Source organism: Impatiens glandulifera, chromosome 8 (assembly GCF_907164915.1).
Source record: "Impatiens glandulifera chromosome 8, dImpGla2.1, whole genome shotgun sequence".
NCBI lineage: Eukaryota > Viridiplantae > Streptophyta > Magnoliopsida > Ericales > Balsaminaceae > Impatiens > Impatiens glandulifera.
Window position 1 is genome coordinate 22,671,979 of NC_061869.1, and position 20,983 is coordinate 22,692,961.

Consider the following 20,983-nt stretch of genomic DNA (forward strand, 5'->3'; position numbering starts at 1 on the left):
ATAGGTGAAATATGCTAACGGTCATATTTCACTGCCTTGAATCTGATTGGTTGAGCAGGGGTGCAGATGTTCAGTGATTCAGATCTGCGGTCGTTTCCTCAGACCTGATGGTCAACCTCAGACTTGGCAGTCTGTTCTTCCGGTATGTAAGACAGACCTGCTAGGTTTGTCATTTACTCAATGTAGGCACTGTCTATTGGACAGTTGTCTGTACTTGGAAGATCTTCTTTTTGACTTATCCCGAAGTGGAAAGATCCGGTAGGACTGTCTTCTGTAGCCTGCAGACTTTCCTCAGACTTGTATGGATATGGAAGTGTTCAATCTGTTCCTTTGGTATCATTCTCAACAGATACCCGAATTGTCTTCTTGTACTGGTCGGTCATTTGACTTAACCGGATTGCTTCCGGTATGGGTGATATAACCGAACTTCTTCCGGTTATTCCTCTGCCTTGTGGCTGATCGGCTGTTTGATGATTCCGATTTTAAGCTTTGGCCGATCCTTTCTTTGTGCGGTCACGTTCCAAGTATTCTTGGTTGGTTTACTAACTTGACCGGTTAGTTTTCTTTAGCCGGTTCTTTTGTTTGTCCGGTCCGGTTCCTTGTTCCTGCATGGAAGGTTTAATTAAGTTAGGTTTTTTTGAACCGGTCTAATTTTATCTAACAATTTCTCCCTTTTTGATTATTTTATTTAAAATTATCAAAATCATGTAAGTTTGCAACCGTAGGCCGGTTGTTTTGTTTGTCCGGATTTTTGAAACTGAATTAGGAGAGTTTTTCGAAAAATTTTGAGAGAAAAATTTTGGAAAAGTCTTATCTTTTATCTTATCAATTTCTCCCTTTTTGATTATTTTATTTAAAATTATCAAAACTAAGTAGAGATGCAAAAGATGACCGGTTTCAAAAATAGCTTTATATATATGATAGATAACCGAAAATAACATAATATATATATAAGAATACTAAGACAAGTAAAGGAAAGAGAGCCCCTATTCCGAGTCCGAGAAATCATATATGTTCCTCTTTTTCTTCTCCGGTTGCGGTCAACTGGTCGGTTCGGAAACTCGTTGTCTTGTGGATCGAGCCTGCAGGGGTACTTCATCCTCCTCTTTGACTTGAGCTGCCTGCTGCGGTATACTCGTAATGACCGTTTCAGTGACCTCATTGAGCAGGTCGGCTATTTGAACTTTCTTTGAAGGTTCCCTCTTTCGCTTTGTCGGAACTGAAACAGAAGAGGCCGCCTTTTTCTTTTTGTTGTCGTCTGCGAAGCCTTCCAGACTCCGTCTTTCCCTTTTCTAATCGCGCAGCATCCTTCGCAGCTTGAGCGACTGCTTTCTTTGTAAGTCCCGGGAACTTGGCCTCTGCCCTTCGAAGTCGCTCGGCGTCCTCTTCTTCTTCGGTAAGTAGGGATGATCGCGGTGCCTCCTTCTCTTTACTTGCTTCGGCGTCCAGCTCATCCTGGACCTTCTTAGCCGCTTGGGCATCAGCCTCTACAGCCGCGACATCCGCATTTATCTTAGCCCTCAGCAGTTCGGCAACTTGTTTGGAAAGCGCCTTGAGTTCGGCCTCGAGACCCTCATTTTTCTTCTCAAGTTCGGAGACCCGTCCGAGTGTTGTGCCGACCAGGTCCTCAGCAACCTCCGCCAATCGTTGATCGGTCTCTCTTTCAAGCCGGCCAAAGTCCTGTTTTATCTCGGAAGTCGTATCTTCCAAAATCATGGTTCGCTTTAGGTGTTTGCTGCGCAGAACCGCCTCTTCCTGTTGATCTTCATCGATTTCTGAGAACCGTTCTTTCGTTCCCTCCAAATGTTGCCATGTGGTGTTGGCGAACTTGAGTGCCGAGCCAACGGTTCTCTGGAATCTCTCCCTCAATGGCTGAACCGCGGAGTCTTCAAACTCTTGAATACGGCTATCAACCCGTTCTGTTATTGAGTCTTCAAACCTTTGAAGACGGCTCTCAACCCATTCCTTTGTGAAGTCTGATTCGGAGACTTCCGGTTGTGTAAGTGGAGATTGCCCGGTGAGAAGAGGATCCGCCCTTTCATCGGATTCTTTTGATGCCGCATTCTCCCTTAGAGGTGTTGGACAGTGATCCGGACTCGTTTCGATCCGGGGAGCAGTATAGACCGGTATTTCCCTTTGACTGTACATTGCCTCCAGCCGGTCAATTTCTTGAATAAGGTCTCCTTTTGCTTTTTCAAGCCTTTCTAACACCCGCGGTGTTAAGGTGTCTTCCGGTCCCACCTCTTCGAACTTCTCCGTAATCTTCCGGATGCGTGTGGTTAGCTTCCGTAGTTGTACCTGTGGTTTTAAGAGGTAGGTTCGGTGTAATACCTCTTCAATTGTATTGGATTTTGTGAGATTCATGATCACGTCCTCCACTTCCTTCAGTCTATGGATGCATTCCACGTCTTTGTAGCCCGGTAGGATTTGCCTATACGGCTCGCCGAATCGATGCTCGTGCCATTCCAGGTATAACTCCTCAATTGTCTCGGCTCGCTGTTTGGCGCCCTTTAGGAGTTTCAGAGTTACCCTATCGGCCTCTACTTCTTCGGCCTCCTCATTATCTTTGTCGCCGCCTTCATCACCGGCTTCTTCACCACCTTCTTCACCATCCTCTTCACCACCCTCTTCACCACCCTCGGTGGTCTCAGGGTTGGTGTCAGGTCCGGCATTATCGGGGCTCTGGCCCGAATGCTCTTCTTCATTGGCCGATCTTTCATCATCGGTCTTTTCTGTATCGGTTCTTTCAGAGTGGGAAGCCGATTCTTCATCCTCCGTTTGCTGCGGCGGTTCCGAGAAAGTGACTTTCTCTTTTCCTTTGCTTTCGGCCTTTTCTTTGGCTGGGGCCGCTTTCTTGCCGGTTGCCTTCTTTCGGCCACCTGTGGAACCGGGGGCCGGCTGCTTCCGTTCCAGGAATTGTTTGGACCGTATCAGGCTTCTTGAGGAGACGGTGATGCCCGGACCAATGTTGAGGTTATGATGAAGGAATATCTTTCCGAGAGGAACGGCGTATCCCCAAGACCGGTTTGAGTCCGGTTTCACCATGTCCATTAAGTTGTGGAACACCGCTTTTGCCCAGTTAACCTTTGTTCCCTCTATCAGGCCGACCAGCATTCTGATTTTGTCTTTAGTGAGGCTGCTATAGTTTCCTCCCCTTGCCAGAATCGCCCTTGCGAAGATGTCACAGATTGGGATATACTCCGGTTTCAACGTTGATTTGCTACCGGATACTTTTATCGGCTCCTTAGTCGCCGAGAGTATCTGGCAGGCTGCCTCAAAAGTCTTAAGCTCTATGTCTGCGGTTGCATCCTGACCGGTTTTTGGAAGGCGCAGGCTCTTTGCCACCGATGCCTCGGTGAGCTCTATTTCAGTACCGCATACAGTTGCGGTGATTTTGTCATCAGAGATAGTCGCGGTGTTGAAAAATTCCTCGACCGCATCTTTGTAGAGAACATGAGGACCGCCAAGAAAATATTCCAGACCGGTTTTGGCTACCCGGTCAATAACCTCCTTTGCCTCGCGCGTGCCTTTTTGTCGGATTTCCTCGAAATCCACCTGAGTTAGGTGCTTAAACAAAGCCGAATGGCGTCCCATCTTAGAGAGTTTGAGAGAGTTTGAGAAATAACCGTTTCAGAGAGTTTGAGAGCTTAGAGAGAGAAAGTAGTTTCGCGTGAGAATGAAATAAAATGACCGAGAGTCCCTTTTATAGATGCGGTTTGGAAGCCCAACCGTCCCATCAACATTGGGCGGGAGTTTTCCCTCCAAGTTGAAAGGAGCGACAAACCATGGGCGGGAGTGAAAAGCCGCCAATCCGTGGGCGGTAAACCAGGGGGCGGGAGTTTTGGGCGGGAAATTTCCCTCCAAAAGTTTTGCTTTTGTCATTAATGACGCAACCCTCTTTCGAGACCGATTGGTGTTCCGGTTTCTAAGTTTAACCGAGTATTTAGAGTGAGTAGAGTTTTGCAATCTTTTGAGTTTGAGCGGTTTTTCTTTGAAGCCGGATAGGAACGCGGTTGTTTTGATAGTGTTAATCAGTTACTTAGATATTTTAGATGTTAAGAAAACTCGGTCATTTAAACTGAAATGAGATTGTATTGAAGAAACATTGCAGAAAGAAGACCGACAGATAAATCGGTATTGAACTAAGCATACATAAGCAATGAAAAGGTACAGCCTATGGAGGAGACATTCTGGAAATTCTTTCCTCCACCGAATCCCTGTCAAGGATGTTTGAAGAAGAAGCCGGTGTGCCCGGTCCAAACTCTGGCCGGTATGTGAGAATCAGCTTACTTATATGTGGTGCATAACCGAGACCTTTCTTGGTCAGCACCATGTTCTTCAAGTTTTGGAATATGACCGTTGACAAGTTGATGGCCGTCTCGCCAACAATGTGAGTCATTATGTTGTAGGTATTTCTAGAGTACCGTTGATTCGGTGACTGACATAGGATAGACCGAGTCACGATCTCGAGAAGAAGTTGACCGTGACTAGCGAGTTGGGTTTTTGACCCATAGTGTTCCACCGGATAAATGGTGGCCGAGAGGTATAGTGCGTGCTCAAATCCCGCAAGGTCCTCTATTGTTGGAAAGTTAGAGAATCCTTCCGTGGGTAGGCCGAATAGTGAAGCAAATTCAGATTCATCAATCCAGAAGGTGTGGTCTCTTACTGTAGAGACGATGTAATTTCCCCTGATGCAGGCGCTTCGAAAGAAGGCCTTGACATCCTCCAAGAGAATGGGACCGGCCTCTTCGAGGAAGGGTCGAAGACCGGTTGCAGTGAGAGATTGAAACATAACCTCCTTTTCAAGATTTCCATCCCATTCTTCCATACAGGAGTGGAAGTCAACGCTCAAAAAGTTTCCCAAAGTTCGGCTCGGCATGATTACGGTATTGAGAGAGATGGAATTTAAGAGATTTCAGAAGTGTTTTATGCTTTAGGATGTGGTAAGTTGATTAGAAGATGGCTCCTTATATAGGGTCGGTTTTGGAGGGAAAACATAAGCTTTGATTGTCAGTTTTGTTTTATTAGACAAGAGAATCTTTATGTTTCCAAGGTGTATTGGGAAGAGGCAGATTGCGGAGCCCGAGGTAGGTATTAGTTGAGAAGTAACCAAGTTAGTTGGATATTAAATGTTTAGGTGGTTGGGGGTTATCTCATTAATTAAGGATTCCTTTTTCATTAATTGCAAGAACATAACCGAGATTAATCAAAGGAGACCGAAAGCAACATAGATAGTGCCGAAAAAGGCATGAGTAATAACGAAGAAAGCATAGAATCAAAAGGAACATAAGTGAAACCGAAGAGGACATAGATCAAGCCGAAACGATCAAAGATAGGTTGGATAAGGATGCACCCGGTGCATGAAGCAAAACGACCGGGTGCAGGAAGGAGTGACTTAGTGTTCATGAGAGTTGACGACACCGTTGCGATTATTGCGGCGGTTTCTTCTCCTCCAAGCTCTCTCGAACCGCTCATAAAAAGAGTCGGTTACTTCTTTAGTCAGCACTTGGGCTTGGTTCAAGCCTTCTCCAGGACAGGTTGGAACACCAAGCTCCACAAGAAGGCAGCTTAGTTGAGGGATTAAGCCGATTGAACGGATACCAACCATCCAGATGAGGACGTCAAACAGCACTCTGGACCAGTTCACCGGTGTGCCGGTGATTATAGCCGCCATCATGTTGAAGGTCGAGTTACAGTATGTATTTGTGACATCTCTCCCGAAGATGCTCCTACCGATCACATCATTGAGGAGCTGATATTCAGCTCTCAAGTCTGATTTTGTACCGTGATCCTCAACCGGTTCGTCAGACCGTGCGAGGGTGATGGAGATCTCGGCCTTTATGTTCGCCGGCACATTGAGATCTGTCAACCCTTGCTTGGCAGGCTAAAACATCGTGCAAAGTCTCTCTCGGTGAAATCAAAGACGATACCTCCCACTTTAGATTGAATGTGAGTTTCAAAGTGGGGGGTCCCCCTGAATACCCTGGCGTGATAGAAAAACTCTAGTATTGATTCAGGATAAATGGTGTGTTTGTCGTCCAGGAAGTACCGAAGACCGGTATCTTCCAGGGATTTGATCATCTTATACACCTCATAGTGCTCTGTGCTTGAACAGGATTGAAAATCAACCTAAAGGATGTTGGGGAACTGAGATATTTTTGTCTTAGTGAGAGAATAATCTTTTGTCTTGTGAGTGTTTTGGTGAATGTTTGATTTACTTAAATACTAGTTTGGGGATTATCCTATTGTCCAGGTATTAATGGGAAGATATCTATTAACTGCAGGATAAATATGTATTGCATGAAATAGGTATGTTTGCAGTCTAGGGTGTTGGTCATAGACCTGGACTGTGAAAGATATCAACAGATCTTCACGTCTTTTTAGGTGTGACCAGTTTACTTTGAAAGGGCAATGTTTCAGAACAGATATCTTTAAACACTGATAATTATTCCACTTCTGTTTGGAATTCAAATAATCTAGGATGACCTGCTTCCAAACCGGTCAGTCATCAGTTGTTCATCCCGATGCGGTTATTTGGTGCATACACCAAGTAGCCGGTCGGTTTACTCTATCTGATGAACTGGGCGGTTCTTCCATAGGTAACTTGGAAATTTGAAGTCCAACAGTTTAGGAGGAACTACCGGTTTTGTCTGTCCGAATCGGTTTCCCTTTAAGCATCCTTAGGGAGGATCTGACTAATGTCGGTTAAACCGAGAGTAAGTCTGAATTGAGAGAACTTAGCTTCCTGTAGAGGCTTCGTGAAGATATCGGCTACTTGTTGGTCAGTCGATACGTATTCCAGCCGGATATGCTTCAGCGTGACATGTTCCCTGATGAAGTGGTGCCTTATGTCAATATGCTTAGTCATAGAGTGGAGAACCGGATTGTAAGTAATTGCTATGGCACTCGTGTTGTCACAGAAGATCGGTGACTCTTCGGCTGTGACACCGAAGTCCTTCAGTTGTTGTTGTATCCAAAGTAATTGTGAACAGCAGCTTCCGGCCGCCAGGTATTCAGTTTCTGCAGTGGATGTGGTCACCGATGTCTGTTTCTTGCTATGCCATGAGACAAGCCGGTCACCTAGGAACTGACATGTTCCGCTGGTACTTTTTCTGTCGATCTTACAGCCTGCATAGTCTGCATCTGAGTAACTCGTTAGATTAAAAGACGAATCCTTTGGATACCACAGACCGACATCAAGTGTGCCCTTTAGATACTTCAGTATCCTCTTTGCGGCTGTGTAGTGGGATTGTTTTGGATTTGCTTGGAATCTCCCACACACACCGACTGCAAACAAAATGTCCGGTCTACTCGCTGTCAAATATAGGAGGGAACCGATCATGCCTCGGTATGCGATCTGGTCTACCGATTGGCCCTCATCATCTCTGTCCAGTTTAATCGATGAGCTCATTGGAGTAGCCGCCGAGGAGCAAGTGTCCATCCCGAACTTCTTTAGTAGCTCCTTGGTGTACTTAGGTTGGCTAATGAATGTTCCTTCTTTGAGTTGTTTGACCTGAAGACCTAGGAAGAAACTTAATTCTCCCATCATACTCATTTCAAACTTGTCAGTCATCATTTTTGAAAATTTATCACATAGCTTAGGATCAGTGGAACCGAAAATGATATCATCTACATAGATTTGAACAAGTAGGATATGTTCCTTCTTTTCAAATTTAAACAATGTTTTATCCACCGAACCGATGGTGAAATCATGTTGTAATAGAAATGCGGTTAGTGTGTCATACCAGGCTCTAGGTGCTTGCTTTAGACCGTATAAAGCCTTATTTAATCGGTAGACATGGTTTGGAAATGCAGCACTCTTGAAACCGGGTGGTTGTTCAACATACACCTCTTCTCGTAGGTCACCGTTCAAGAATGCACTTTTAACATCCATTTGAAAAACCTTAAAGTTTTTGAAAGCAGCAAAGGCAAGAAAAATTCTAATGGCTTCAATCCTAGCTATAGGAGCAAATGACTCTTCAAAGTCAATACCTTCTTCCTGTTTGTAACCTTGTGCCACTAATCTGGCTTTGTTCCTCGTGACCAAACCGTCCTCATTGAGTTTGTTTCTAAATACCCATCTTGTTCCTATGACCGATTGATCCTTCGGTCTAGGGACTAGGTACCAGACTTTACTACTCTCGAACTGGTTTAGCTCTTCTTGCATTCCCAAGATCCAATCCGGATCTGACAATGCTTCATCTATTCTTTTCGGCTCAATCTAGGATATAAAGGCGGAATTAAAGTATCCTTCCAGAAGTTGTCCCCTAGTTCGAACAGGTTCTGAAGGGTTACCTATAATTTGCTCAGGAGGATGTTTACTGTTTCTTCTGAGATTCAGTTCAGGGATGTCTACCAAATCACCATTTACTTGATCAAGGCTAGACATGTCGGTAGGCTGAACAGGATTGTCAGACCGACCGACTTCCTCGGATTGGACCCGAAGTGTCAGCTTCCTGTTGTGGAACAGCTTGATCCGGCTGGGTTTCAATGTTACCCATTTGGTCATGGACAAACCGCCTGAAGACTGGAGTCTCATCCTCACTGTCAGAATGGATATTGTTATTTTCCAATCTGTTGTGTAGATCAAAGCATGAAGCAGTATTGCTTTCAACCGATTCATCGAAAACAACGTGAATTGTTTCCTCCATGGTTGCAGTTCTATTATTATATACTCTATATGCTTTACTTACTGCTGAGTATCCTAGCATGATCCCGGTATCGGTTTTTGCATCAAAAGCAGTGAGTTGGGTCTTACCATTTATATGTATATAACACTTACAACCGAAAATCCTGAGGTACTTAAGTTTGGGAACCCTGTTAAAATAAACCTCATACGGTGTTTTGTCGTGAAATTTGTTTATTAAAGACTGGTTTTGTGTATAACATGCAGTGTTGATAGCCTCAGCCCAAAATTTCTGAGCAATGCCGGAATCGGCTATCATGGACCGTGCGGCTTCCTTGAGAGTCCGGTTTCTTCTCTCGGCCAGGCCATTTTGTTGAGGAGTCCTAGCACTAGAAAACTCTTGTCTAATGTCGGATTCATCAAGATATGTGGTTAATGTACTATTGGTAAATTCGGTACCTCGATCACTTCGAATGCTATTAATGCGAGTTGATTTTTCATTTTACAGGCGCTTAAGAAGTGTAATCAGGTTTGATACGGTTTCACGTTTAGATGGTAGAAATATTACCCATGTAAATCTAGAATAATCATCAATAACTACCATGGTGTAGAGCATACCTACTAGGCTAATAACCTGAATTGGTCCAAATAAATCCATGTGAAGAAGGTCTAAGCATCGGCTAGATTGGATATTTCCTTTACTCTTAAAGGTTGACCTAGTTTGTTTACCCATTTGACATGCTGAGCAAACCTTATCTTGATTAAATACCATATCAGGAATGCCCTCAACTAGCTTTTTACCACGAATGTAGTTTAAAGTTTTCATGTTTAGATGGTTTAGTCTCTTATGCCACAACCAGGTTTGATCAGTCTTAGCTATCATGCATATAGGATATTCTACTCTAGTTTTCCAGTCTACCTTTTAAATGTTACCTATCCTATTTCCAGTCAGTAATACAATACCTTGAGAGTTCTTAACTAAGCATGCATGTTTAAGAAATTCTACCGTGTATCTAGCATCACACATCTGACTAATGCTAAGCAGGTTAAAGCGTAGGTTTTCAACTAGAAGTACATTATCAATGGTTAGGTTACCATGGACAATCTTACCCTTGCCCACAGTTTTACCTTTTGAGTTGTCACCGAAGGTGATTAGAGCACCGGTTACTGTTCTGATATCAGTTAGCATATTGCTGTTTCCGGTCATGTGCCTGGAGCAGCCGCTATCCAAGAACCATTCAGAGTTTCCTAGCCGTTTCTTTAGATCCTGCAAAATGTACATATTTACAACTATTTGGTACCCACATTTACTTGGGTCCACATGCGATTAGTCCCTTAGGTATCCAAACCTTGATAAACCGGACGGTCTTCTTTGCTAGGATTTTAACTGTCCTTTTGGCACTCGGTCTCGTGTATCTCGGTTTTTCTACATAGGTCTTAAATGATGATGATCTTCGGTTTGGTGATCTTTGGTTTGACCTACGCGGTTCAGGAAAGACTTTCATATGTTTGAGGATTTCGGCTTTTCTTTTCACAGGGTCAAGCCATTTCTCAGATTCGGTTGGACCAACATAGTCGTATTTTAGCTTTTCTTCCCTATAGTATGCGGTCTCCTCTTCTTCAGCGGTCCAGGAGCTTTTAAGGAATCTTATAAAGGAAAGGTTACCTCTTGTAGACCTTACTTTCTCTACGGGTTTTCGGTCTTTGGAGCTATCCTCAGTGTATCCTAGGCCAAGCTTGCAACGAGGATGTCTATAATGACTACACATTTTCTTTACTATATCACTAGATCTCTTATATGCGGCCATCTTATATTGAAGTCGGGCATTTTCTTCCTCGGTTAATTCTCTAGTCGGTTCACTGGATTGTTCGGTCTTAGGATCTAACTCGGTCTCTAAAGTATGGGTATCATCAGGTTGTACGACCTCCGGTTCGGTTATAATGAGTACCTCTGGTTCTGTCGGAATGGGTACTATGGGATCGGTTCTAATGTTGAGGTGATTAGGTAGCATGGCTAGTAGGTTCCTATATTCTTCTACCATGTCATTCAATGCATTGCATAATTCATCTTTAGTAAATTCTTCACAAGGAGAGTCAAATACCTGTTCTTCATTTGCCATAAGACACGTGAGTTCATCATCACTGTCACTGTGAGCCCATAGACTTCCTCCATCGTCGGCTATCAGTGCTTTCGGTACCTCACTTCCTTCACCGGTTTGTTGATAATTGTTTCGGTCATTTTGATAATCCGGTTTCTGGGTATCCCTCCTCGGTTTCCTGCATTCCCACTTAAAAAGTCCCAAACAGTTACAGTTATAACATCTTACATTGGATTTATCACCATAGTAGTTGTTCGTCGGTTGGCTTCTTTTCATGAACCTCCCAAACTTCTGTGCAAGCATTGCCATGACATCCTCGGTGAACTGTTCGGCGGTTCTGATCGGTACGGGTGCATGGGCCGGTGCAGGTGCAACTGGTTCTGTAGATGTGATTAGTGCTCTAGTTGATGTTGAGGCCGAGACTTCTTCTTCAGTCCTATATCTCATTTCGAACTCATATGCCTTAATATCTTCGAATACATCGTGTAGTTTCATCTTACGTAGGCTCTTTGATTCCCTCATTACCATTGTTTTTATGTCTCAAGTACTTGGAAGAGATCTCAAAGCTTTCATAATGACCTTTTTGTTGTCATACCTCTTGCCCAGAGTTGCTAACTCATCCAACACACCAGTGAACCGGTCACTGTATTCCTTCATAGTTTCTCCTGGTTTCATTTTGATGCTTTCAAACTTCTGTGTAGCCACCATTATCTTGTTCTCCTTTGTTCTTTCATTTCCCTCAAAGATCTGGATAACCGTGTTCCATGTCTCCTTCGCGGTTTTGCAGTCTCTGATCTTGCAGTATGTGTTTCTGTCCACACTGTTGGAGATCCGGTTTCTAGCATAATTATCCATGTTGTTTCTTCTCCTATCTTCAGCCGTCCATTCCTTTCTGTCCTTATCAATGAATATCGGTCCTTCGGTCAGAATGGACTCCATTTCATCATCCAAGGTGATTAAGTGCAGGTGCATGCGTGCCTTCCAGTTGGCAAAGTCATCACCTTCTAGCATTGGAGGCCTGTCCTGAAACATGCTTGCTTGAGTATTGAAACTAACTGCTCTGATACCAATTGTTAGGATCTAGGTAGCCGCTGGAGGATCGGGGGTTGGACCGGTTAGCGGTTCTCACTCGAAGGGTGGTGGTTAATCCGGTTAGAGGTTAACACCGGGGTTTCAATACTACACAACCTGTCACAAACCCTTGAACTAGGTTCAAGCGCGAAAGAAGTTTGCTTTCAGGTTGAAGCGGCACACTTATATGATAGGCATAATCGGTTTTAGATGATGGAGATTTGAGATTTGATGGGTCGGTTTCGGCAATCTGGAAATTCGGCTTAGATGGTATTAGGTAGGTTGGAGCGGTACAGATCGGTTAGATAGTTAAACCGGCAGACAATAAATAGCAAGACAGATTTTATGGATGTTCGGAGATAAAACTCCTACGTCACCCCTTCCTCTCGAAACCGCGAGAAGGATATTCACTAAGGAATACAAATACAATCCGATCGAGACTTATTTCCTGCTCGATAACACTCTTACAATTTACACCGAAATCGTAAAACACACACTTTAACTTTTAGCACTTAGGCTTTCTTAGAGAGAGAGCACACTGTTTTCACTTGTAAATTAAATGCTTGTTGTATGTCCCACATTTACTCTTCTTCAACTGCCCCTTTTATAGGTGAAATATGCCAACGGTCAAATTTCACTGCATTGAATCTGATTGGTTGAGTAGGGGTGCAGATGTTCAGTGATTCAGAGATTCAGATCTGCGGTCGTTTCCTCAGACCTGATGGTCAACCTCAGACTTGGCAGTCTGTTCTTCCGGTATGTAAGACAGACCTGCTAGGTTTGTCTTTTACTCAATGTAGGCACTGTCTGTTGAACAGTTGTCTGTACTTGGAAGATCTTCTTTCTGACTTATCCCGAAGTGGAAAGATCCGGTAGTACTGTCTTCTGCAGCCTGCAGACTTTCCTCAGACTTGTATGGATATGGAAGTGTTCAGTCTGTTCCTTTGGTATCATTCTCAACAGATACCCGAATTGTCTTCTTGTACTGATCGGCCATTTGACTTAACCGGATCGCTTCCGGTATGGGTGATATAACCGGACTTCTTCCGGTTATTCCTCTACCTTGTGGCTGATCGGCTGTTTGATGATTCCGGTTTTAAGCTTTGGCCGATCCTTTCTTTGTGCGGTCACGTTCCAAGTATTCTTGGTCGGTTTACTAACTTGACCGGTTAGTTTTCTTTAGCCGGTTCTTTTGTTTGTCCGGTCCGGTTCCTTGTTCCTGCATGGAAGGTTTATTTAAGTTAGGTTTATTTGAACCGGTCTAATTTTATCTAACACGTATTATATTCCATTTGCTTGCGCACTACCACATACGAACGAATATTCCATTCGCTTGTGCACTACTCTATAAGAATGAATATGTCATTCGCATGCGCACTACCCTGTACGCTAGACGTACGACGAATGTACCGCTGTCACGTGTCAACAATATAGATTTGACTATTGCCATGCAGAAAATATAAAAAGGCATCAAAGGACAATAGCGAATTCACTGGCTCTTTTCCGGTTCTTCGCTAAGGCTCTTGAAAATTACTAAGTTAAGCATACACGAGAAGATAACGATAATCTTTTGTATCATTCGATAGTAATTTCATTGTTGTATTGAATAGAACGTTGTTTGTTCAACAAGAGAGTATGATAGCTAGAAGTTCAGACATACAATTGTTAAGACCTGTGATCTAAGTAGGTTTGTGTAGAGGCTATACAAATCAAAGTCTTCTAGTGGAATCCTTATGAAAACAGAAGAAGAGGTGACATATGAATTTTATCTCCGAACATCCATAAAATCTCGTGTTGTCTTTTTGTTGCTTCACTCCATCTTATATCTGTCGCTTCAAATCCCGCAAGCATTTTCCGCAATTGAAACCGTTCAAGAGCTTGCTACGATTTATTTAGGAATAGAAACCGATTTTCAATCTCTAACAGGATTAAAATCGTATTTAAAAAAATTGAACAACAATATTCAACCTCCCTTCTATTGTTATATTTGATTCTAACATAGACCATTGAACAAAGTTTTCAAGTGTATAAAAATTAAGAGTCCAAATAGACAAGAATCCAAGGCATTGAATTCTTGCTCACGTGTGTATACATTTAGAGGACGTTCCCATAAAGTAGCGTCTTAGTAAGAAAATGGAACCATGTTAGTATACTTATTATGGTTTAATCGTTAAACACGATGAAACAAATTAGGATTTGCGAAAAAATTTCGAATGCTGTTTCCGTTGCGCGAATCCGTTGTAGAAAACCCAACATAAAATACATTACAAAAGTTAAACAAACCATTCAAAATTATTGTGTTAGTATCATAAATTTTAGACATAATCATTTTCATATTTGTATGTTCAATTCTCACTTAAAACATTTTAAGTTAATAAAAAAGTCAGGATAGTAGGGATCGTTTTAGTTATTAAATTCATAAAAATAATAATAAGCACGAGGACAATTCATATGATATGAGGGGAGTACTCGCTCGAATTACTATCAACATGGTATTTGTGGTTTAGTTCGATATTTTCGATTAATTATGTAACATAAAAACCAAATTTTATTATAAAAAAATTGATAACCATAATTGAACTTATATTTATGTTTAGTATAAAGATCAATCGAGCTAGTCATAATTAGAGCACTCCTAACCAATAACTTATTAGAAATTAGAGTTGGAATGAGTTTGATTTTTCTTGGGATAGGTTTAAAAAATTAAAGGAAAATTATGGATAAAATGAGTGGATGAAGGTAAATTTTGCCTATTATTTTAATTATATAAATAAATAGTAAATTAAATTAAAAATTAGAGAAGAGGGGATCTTATCACATTTTTACTAATATATATATATATATATATATAGATTTTTATTTCTTTATAGGGTGAGCTGAAGCCCACTTGAGCTTAGAGATGTTCAATCTGTCCGTTTCGGTTAAGTCTGATTTTGCCCTTAATTTTACAAACTGGTTAACCGATCGGTATTGGTATTGGTTTTATCATTTCTAGTTCTATCAATTTTGTCGGTTATTTGAGTTTAACTGAGAGTTGATAATTCAATTTTTTAAATTAAGTATTAAATTTATTAAATAAATTTCATTAATTGAACAAGTTTCATATGCCATTAAGACACTAGTATATATTTATGGTAAATGGTATAAAAGAAAAATAATTAAATAAGATCTAAGTTAAATTAAATTAAAAAAAATTAAGTGGCAAACTCTATATGTTTTTCAAAGCTCTTGTTTGCTCCGTTTTAGTGTTCCTATCCTGATATTCTCCATATTTTTAAATCAACATTTTTTTTTTCTCCATTTCTAACCTAATATCTATTTTGTTAGTTTTTTTCCTTGAGAAGATTCAAATTCACTAAGTGGACTAGAATTTATAAATTTGACCAGTAAAGTAAGTATAGACGTAAAGGGTTGAATCTTCTCCTCAGCCGACATAACAAGAAATTGAATCGATAAGTTATAATAAAATAATGGTTACCTTAATTAATAAGTGTGTTCATTATAATAATATACAAATGTTATATTTGTGTTTATATGATTAGTGTTTTCAATATATTATAGAGTAAGTGAAGAATGTAAAAAAAAATATTGAAATGGATCACATATCACAATATTTTAAAATGTAAAAAACAAACGAAAACAAGGTAGGGATGGTGTTGGTTCTCAGAAGAAACATTCAATAGATTTCTGTGAGTATTTTGAACCTATATTGACAAAGACAATGCAGTTTAAAGGATTAGGTGTTTGCATTGCACTCATGTTTATTATGCGGGTCCAAACAAAAATGACACTTTAGCTTTGAGGCAACATATTTCTAAATGTTCAAACCCATCCTCAATACAAAAAAATTACAATTAATTCAAAGTCAATTAATTTTTAAAAATTAACCGATAAACCAATAAACTATAAATTCAATTTTTGAAAATTTTATTTTGTATTTTGAGATATGTCCACTTGAACTTGTGACCGTAACTAAAATGATAAAATACTTGTACAAAAGTTCAAACCACACGTTAACATACTATTTAACTAATTAAGTTTATTAATTTTAAATCCAAAATATTATTTATCTCTATTATTTATATATATATATATATATATATATATATATATATATATATATATATATATATATATATATATATAAAAGAGAAAAAAAGGTAAAAAAATAAATTTAATAAATCAAATGTATAATAAGTGTGATCAAACTTCAAAACCATAAAAAAGTTGATGGGATCATTGGGATCGGCATAAAATGGTTGGATTCAGTTCTCTCCCTTGCACCATAATTAGAGCTCGTCGTCGTTCACCTCCATACACATTACCACTCAAGACAGATCTCTCTCTGCAATCTGCATTTCAATTCTTATAATCTGTATTTAATTTCTTACGCTGAGCAGATCGATGATCGATCGATCGATCAATCCCTGGCAGCCTCTCTATCTCCCCTCCTTTCTACCAGGTTCGCATGAATAGCTTCTGTTACTCGCACGCCTTTTCTTTGTGTTTTTATGTGATCTCATCATCATAGCGCGCATGCTTCTCTTTCGTTTTCTGTCATCATCTTTCATTACTATATATTTACGTTTTAATTCTTCTCTCCCTGATTTAACTTCGAGTAGCTTGGATTCTTAGCATCGGACTGAAATCTGCATGCCTCTTTAGCTTATCAGGTTGAATCTTATGCAATTCACATGCTGGTTTTAATGTATCGATGAAAATCCTATTAACAGGCATATATTTTTTGTTTTTGAGAACGCTGGGTTCCGCTACTCCTATGGAGTGCGACTAATCCCCGCGAGTTAAGCACATAGCCCGCAAACACACTTAACCATTTAACCAGGCGCAGAACTTGCCGCCTAACGGGCTCGAACCCAGGACCTCATTGAGGCATTGGGATATCCACCTCTTGTTAAACTAAAATGACTATCATGAATTGGCTGTCAAATGGCTAATACTACTAAGCTTTGATTACACCAAATCTGATCAATATCAATCACAACTGTCCATGTCTTCTATATGTTCATTTGTCTTCGACCTTAATCAGAATTAGTGTTTGAAGTTGCATCTATGACAATTGGATGTTTGGACTTCCTTCCTTCTTCATAAGAAGGAACTGATGGCTCTCCATTGTTGTGCACTAGGTTTTCTTAAACTTGTGATTTCTTAAAGCTATGGTTAAGGAGACTGAGTACTATGACATACTGGGAGTTGGTATAGATGCAACTGCATCGGATATTAAGAAGGCTTATTACCTCAAGGTGCCCTTGCAATTTATTACCTGGGAGTTTTGATTCTAATCTTTAGCATGAAATTAGAGCTGTTTATCTTTTATCTCCTTTTTTTCCTGTTAAGAATCTTGGTACTTTTGTATTTTAGGCAAGGTCAGTTCATCCAGATAAGAATCCTGGGGATCCAAAGGCTGCTCACAATTTCCAGGTATGTCCAAATCTCCATATGGGTTATTCATTAAGTACCACAGTATCATTATGTATGCAATAATGCATGTAGTCTATAAAATTTGTATGTGGCCTTTTTTTAAATGATCCATAACATGAAAATACAAAAACCAAAAACAAAAAGAACAAAATAAGAAGAATAACAATTTAATTGACTCGAAGGTCCTCCAAAAGATCAATGAGGTCCCCAACCGAATCAGTGTTTTCCCGATCTGAACTCCGACATCATATCATATGTAATGACATTGTGAATGATTCTTATATGTTTACTTTGGTTATTAAATTTTCTCCGGTTTCTTTTAGGTAGATAGTCCACCAGAAAATAATAGAGGGATAAAGGCTAATCTTTTTAGTCTTGCACTTTTAGCCGCCTCCGCCTCGAAAATATTCGTGCGGGGTTTGTGAATTGAGTGTTTAGTGAGGTACGACCGAAGGGGTAACAGAAGTTACAAGACCACAAAGGAAAATGTGGAGATGTCTTTGGTTGCTATTGATGAATAGGAACGGAGGGTAGTGTTTCTTGAAGGGATTATGGATCTGGTGAGTGGTGAATGATGAGTTTGGTACGGAAATGTTGACATGTTATTAGGATTTTATGCATTCACATGTTATGTTTTCTTGAAGCTCATTTAAGTTGTTTCTCCCTCTTTCTATCAATTTCTTCTTTCTACATTTGCTTTTCTATTGATTCCTACTAATGGATAAAAACTGTTAGAAGCATAAGAAAATCTTACAATTTTTTGTGTAAAAAAAAAGAGAACATGCTCAAAATAAAAATATGTGCTTTGCACTTAAACAAGAAAGTCAATATCTTTAGCAATCATGGCCCAAGATATCTTACAAAGTTGAAACTTGCATATATTAGAATTGTCATTAAATGTGACTTGTAAGTCTTTTTACATACAAGAAACTATCCGGAGGAAAAGCAGTATTGCTACTTGTTTGGGGGAGCTTCAATTGCAGTCATGTGAAAGGTCCCACCATTGGCTTATGCATGATGTGTATGTTTTGGACATAGCAATTGGACAAAACAATCTACTCCAGAAGATTTGAAGTAGATATCTTTGTAACCAATAATTACAAATTAGTACTGGTGGTTACAGCCAAGGGTAGAAAAACTATATAAAAAGGGTTATGTTTCAATAAAATTATGTTGGTGGTAGCATCAAAGGGTATAAAGCTATAAAAAGAGGTTTATGTTTCAATAAAATTCTATTGGTTGTAGTATAAAAGGGTATAGGAGCTTAGTTGGTTGCTTGCTTTCACCACATTTTTGCGGCTGATCAATGAATTGGTTCATCCTTTCAATGAAATAAATAAAAGGGTATAGAAGCCATACGAAGAGGTTTATGCTTCTATTAAGTTCTATTGGTGGTAGCATCAAATGCTTTATTGACAATTTAAAAGTTTGTGTTGAGAGTCATAGTTGACAGGTTACAAGTTATGAGTTTAGGTTATTATTATTTATTGAAATCTTAGCAAAATTGATGATTGTCACATTGTTCCATCTATGGAGGCAAACTTTGAATACCTTATTGAAAATTATGCTCATCAACTCTTATGCAATTGAGATCTCTTGTTCTCTGTTTTTCTAGCCTGAACTGCTGCAAATTCTTCCAACACACACATGGGATGTATATGGGAGCAAAATTTTCATTCTATTCCTTGTAATTGTAAATGCTTTAGTTTTTGTTTCTAATCTTAACTATGCCCAGGTCCTAGGGGAGGCTTACCAGGTTCTGAGTGATCCTGAAAAGCGAGAGGCATATGACAAATATGGAAAGGCGGGAGTACCTAAGTAAGTATTCCTGAACTAGAAAAAAAAAGCACATAATCTATGAATATATTTGCTTAATTTTGATTCCTAAATTTCTTTGGTCTCCTCAGCGAATCGATGGTTGATCCATCAACTGTTTTTGGAATGCTATTTGGGAGTGAATTTTTTGAGGACTATGTTGGACAACTTTCTTTGGCCTCCTTAGCAGCAGTTGAGACTGAGGAAGACTCGCAGGTGCCCATTGAGTCCAGATGGCCAAGAATTCAAGAGAAACTTAAGGTAAACATACAACAAATCATTAATACAATCCTTTCAGCACACACAATTCAAGAAAATCAATTGGTAAAACCTCCAGGGATATTTTATAACTGTAGGAACTACAAATTGAAAGAATTGTTAAGTTGACAACAAATTTGAAAATCCGTCTAGAACCATTTGTTGAAGGTCGTGTTGACGAGTTTGTGAAGTGGGCAAAATCAGAATCGCGTCGCCTTTCTCAAGCTGGTAAACCATTTTTCTTATTCATTTCTATGTAACCTTTCATCAATCAAAGTTTCTGAATTAACTGAAACTTACATTTAAAAAAATGATTGGATGTTTCAGTTTTCGGGGAGGCAATGCTGCACACAATTGGTTATATCTACACAAGGAAAGCTGCAAAAGCAATTGGAAAAGACAAAAAGTTCATGAAGGTGCCATTTTTAGCAGAATGGGTACGTGATAAAGGACACCAGATTAAATCGCAAGTAATGGCTGCATCGGGTATGGTGGATAGACATATACTATTGGGATTACAGATGTTGTTATATATTTTTTCCTTGATGTATATTATGCAGGGGCTGTCTCTTTAATCCAGATACAAGAGGAACTAAAGAAGTTAAATGAAGGAGAAAACAAAGAAGAGAATTTGATGAAAGTTGTTGAAGAAAAGAAAGATGCCATGCTTAATTCTCTTTGGCATATTAATGTTGCTGATATTGAGTCCACTCTATCACGAGTCTGCAATGCGGTGAGTCTCGTCGACTGCCTTCATAATATATAGAATAGAAATTGGCGTGTTTTTTTTTGTCATCAATTTGTAACAGATTCCGTGGATCATCAGGTTCTTAGAGACCCGAGCGTTTCAAAATTTGTGCTGAAGCGACGAGCCATAGGGATGAAAAAGCTTGGGACGATTTTTCAAGTGAGTGAGTGATATTTAATTATTTACTACTCATGCAAATGGTTGTATATTTAAATTTAGTGATATTTTGACTTGATATTCTCAGGGAGCAAAGTCTATTTACACTAGAGAAAACAGCTTAAGGCATGAGGGTGCCAATGTAGTAGATGCTTCATCAAAGTAACGCAAAAAATGCTTAATCTGTGTATGTACTACTTACTTGGATCTATCTATACATGTTTTTTTTACAAGGCTTTTATTATGAGGTCGAAACATTTTCTCGACCTATTTTACAGGGATTTCTATCTTTTTGCTAATAGTGGTGGAATTCAATCTAATGTTGGAGTCTCATTATTACATAATATGTTGGTGTCTTCTATCATGAGGAGATGTTTGGTAAGGGGTACATACTATAAAAGGTATACTATAAAAGGTATAAGTTGTAGATAGTTTCGGTTCTAAGATTTGGGTTGCCCTAAAAATCAAAAAGTTAATTAAAAAATGTGTTTTAGCCTTGTAATTGAGACTTGACTATTGAGACAATTAGGGTCGAATTTATGTTAGGGCTCAGCCCACTGATTATTGGAGCCGTTTCTAAACTTACTCTAAATATTTTTTTCAACTATAATTTTGGATCCGTTTTCTTATACACATACTTATCCTATGTATGATTCAACTATTGAACTTTTCACCGGTTAATATTTCAATTTCCATTAATATGGGTATTGTTGGAATTTTAAACTAATTCTATTAATATAATAAAAATGAGAATTTGGATGAATAAATTAA

The 20,983-nt window shown here is 39.7% G+C and overlaps 2 protein-coding genes across 2 annotated transcripts; one reads left to right on the plus strand and one right to left on the minus strand.

Annotated features, from left to right (window-relative positions):
• Positions 1 to 1,158: 1,158 nt before the first annotated feature.
• LOC124913183 (coiled-coil domain-containing protein 27-like) lies at positions 1,159 to 3,114 on the minus strand. Its single transcript, XM_047453788.1, has 3 exons — positions 3,043 to 3,114; positions 1,621 to 2,898; positions 1,159 to 1,551 (listed from the first exon to the last, which is right to left on the minus strand). The coding sequence occupies exons 1-3, from the start codon at positions 3,112 to 3,114 to the stop codon at positions 1,159 to 1,161; spliced, it is 1,743 nt and encodes a 580-aa protein (XP_047309744.1).
• Positions 3,115 to 16,886: 13,772 nt separating this feature from the next.
• Positions 16,887 to 20,432, plus strand: LOC124912079 (chaperone protein dnaJ 10-like). Its single transcript, XM_047452638.1, has 9 exons — positions 16,887 to 17,057; positions 17,176 to 17,235; positions 18,971 to 19,053; positions 19,143 to 19,311; positions 19,407 to 19,536; positions 19,636 to 19,794; positions 19,869 to 20,041; positions 20,135 to 20,215; positions 20,301 to 20,432. Exons 1-9 carry the CDS (start codon positions 16,971 to 16,973, stop codon positions 20,376 to 20,378), a joined length of 1,020 nt encoding a protein of 339 aa, XP_047308594.1. The 5' UTR covers positions 16,887 to 16,970; the 3' UTR covers positions 20,379 to 20,432.
• The last annotated feature ends 551 nt before the right edge of the window (positions 20,433 to 20,983 follow it).

Excerpts from the sequence above, each read along its gene's own strand:
- LOC124913183 (XM_047453788.1), bottom strand. The coding sequence starts at position 3,114 with ATGCTGGTCGGCCTGATAGAGGGAACAAAGGTTAACTGGGCAAAAGCG. Across the intron at positions 2,899-3,042 it reads TCCACAACTTAATGGACATG|CCGGCCCCCGGTTCCACAGG; the intron begins GTGAAACCGGAC and ends GAACGGAAGCAG. Across the intron at positions 1,552-1,620 it reads CGGAGGTTGCTGAGGACCTG|GCGCTTTCCAAACAAGTTGC; the intron begins GTCGGCACAACA and ends GCCGAACTCAAG.
- LOC124912079 (XM_047452638.1), top strand. The coding sequence starts at position 16,971 with ATGGTTAAGGAGACTGAGTACTATGACATACTGGGAGTTGGTATAGAT. Across the intron at positions 17,236-18,970 it reads AGGCTGCTCACAATTTCCAG|GTCCTAGGGGAGGCTTACCA; the intron begins GTATGTCCAAAT and ends AACTATGCCCAG. Across the intron at positions 19,312-19,406 it reads GAATTCAAGAGAAACTTAAG|GAACTACAAATTGAAAGAAT; the intron begins GTAAACATACAA and ends TTATAACTGTAG.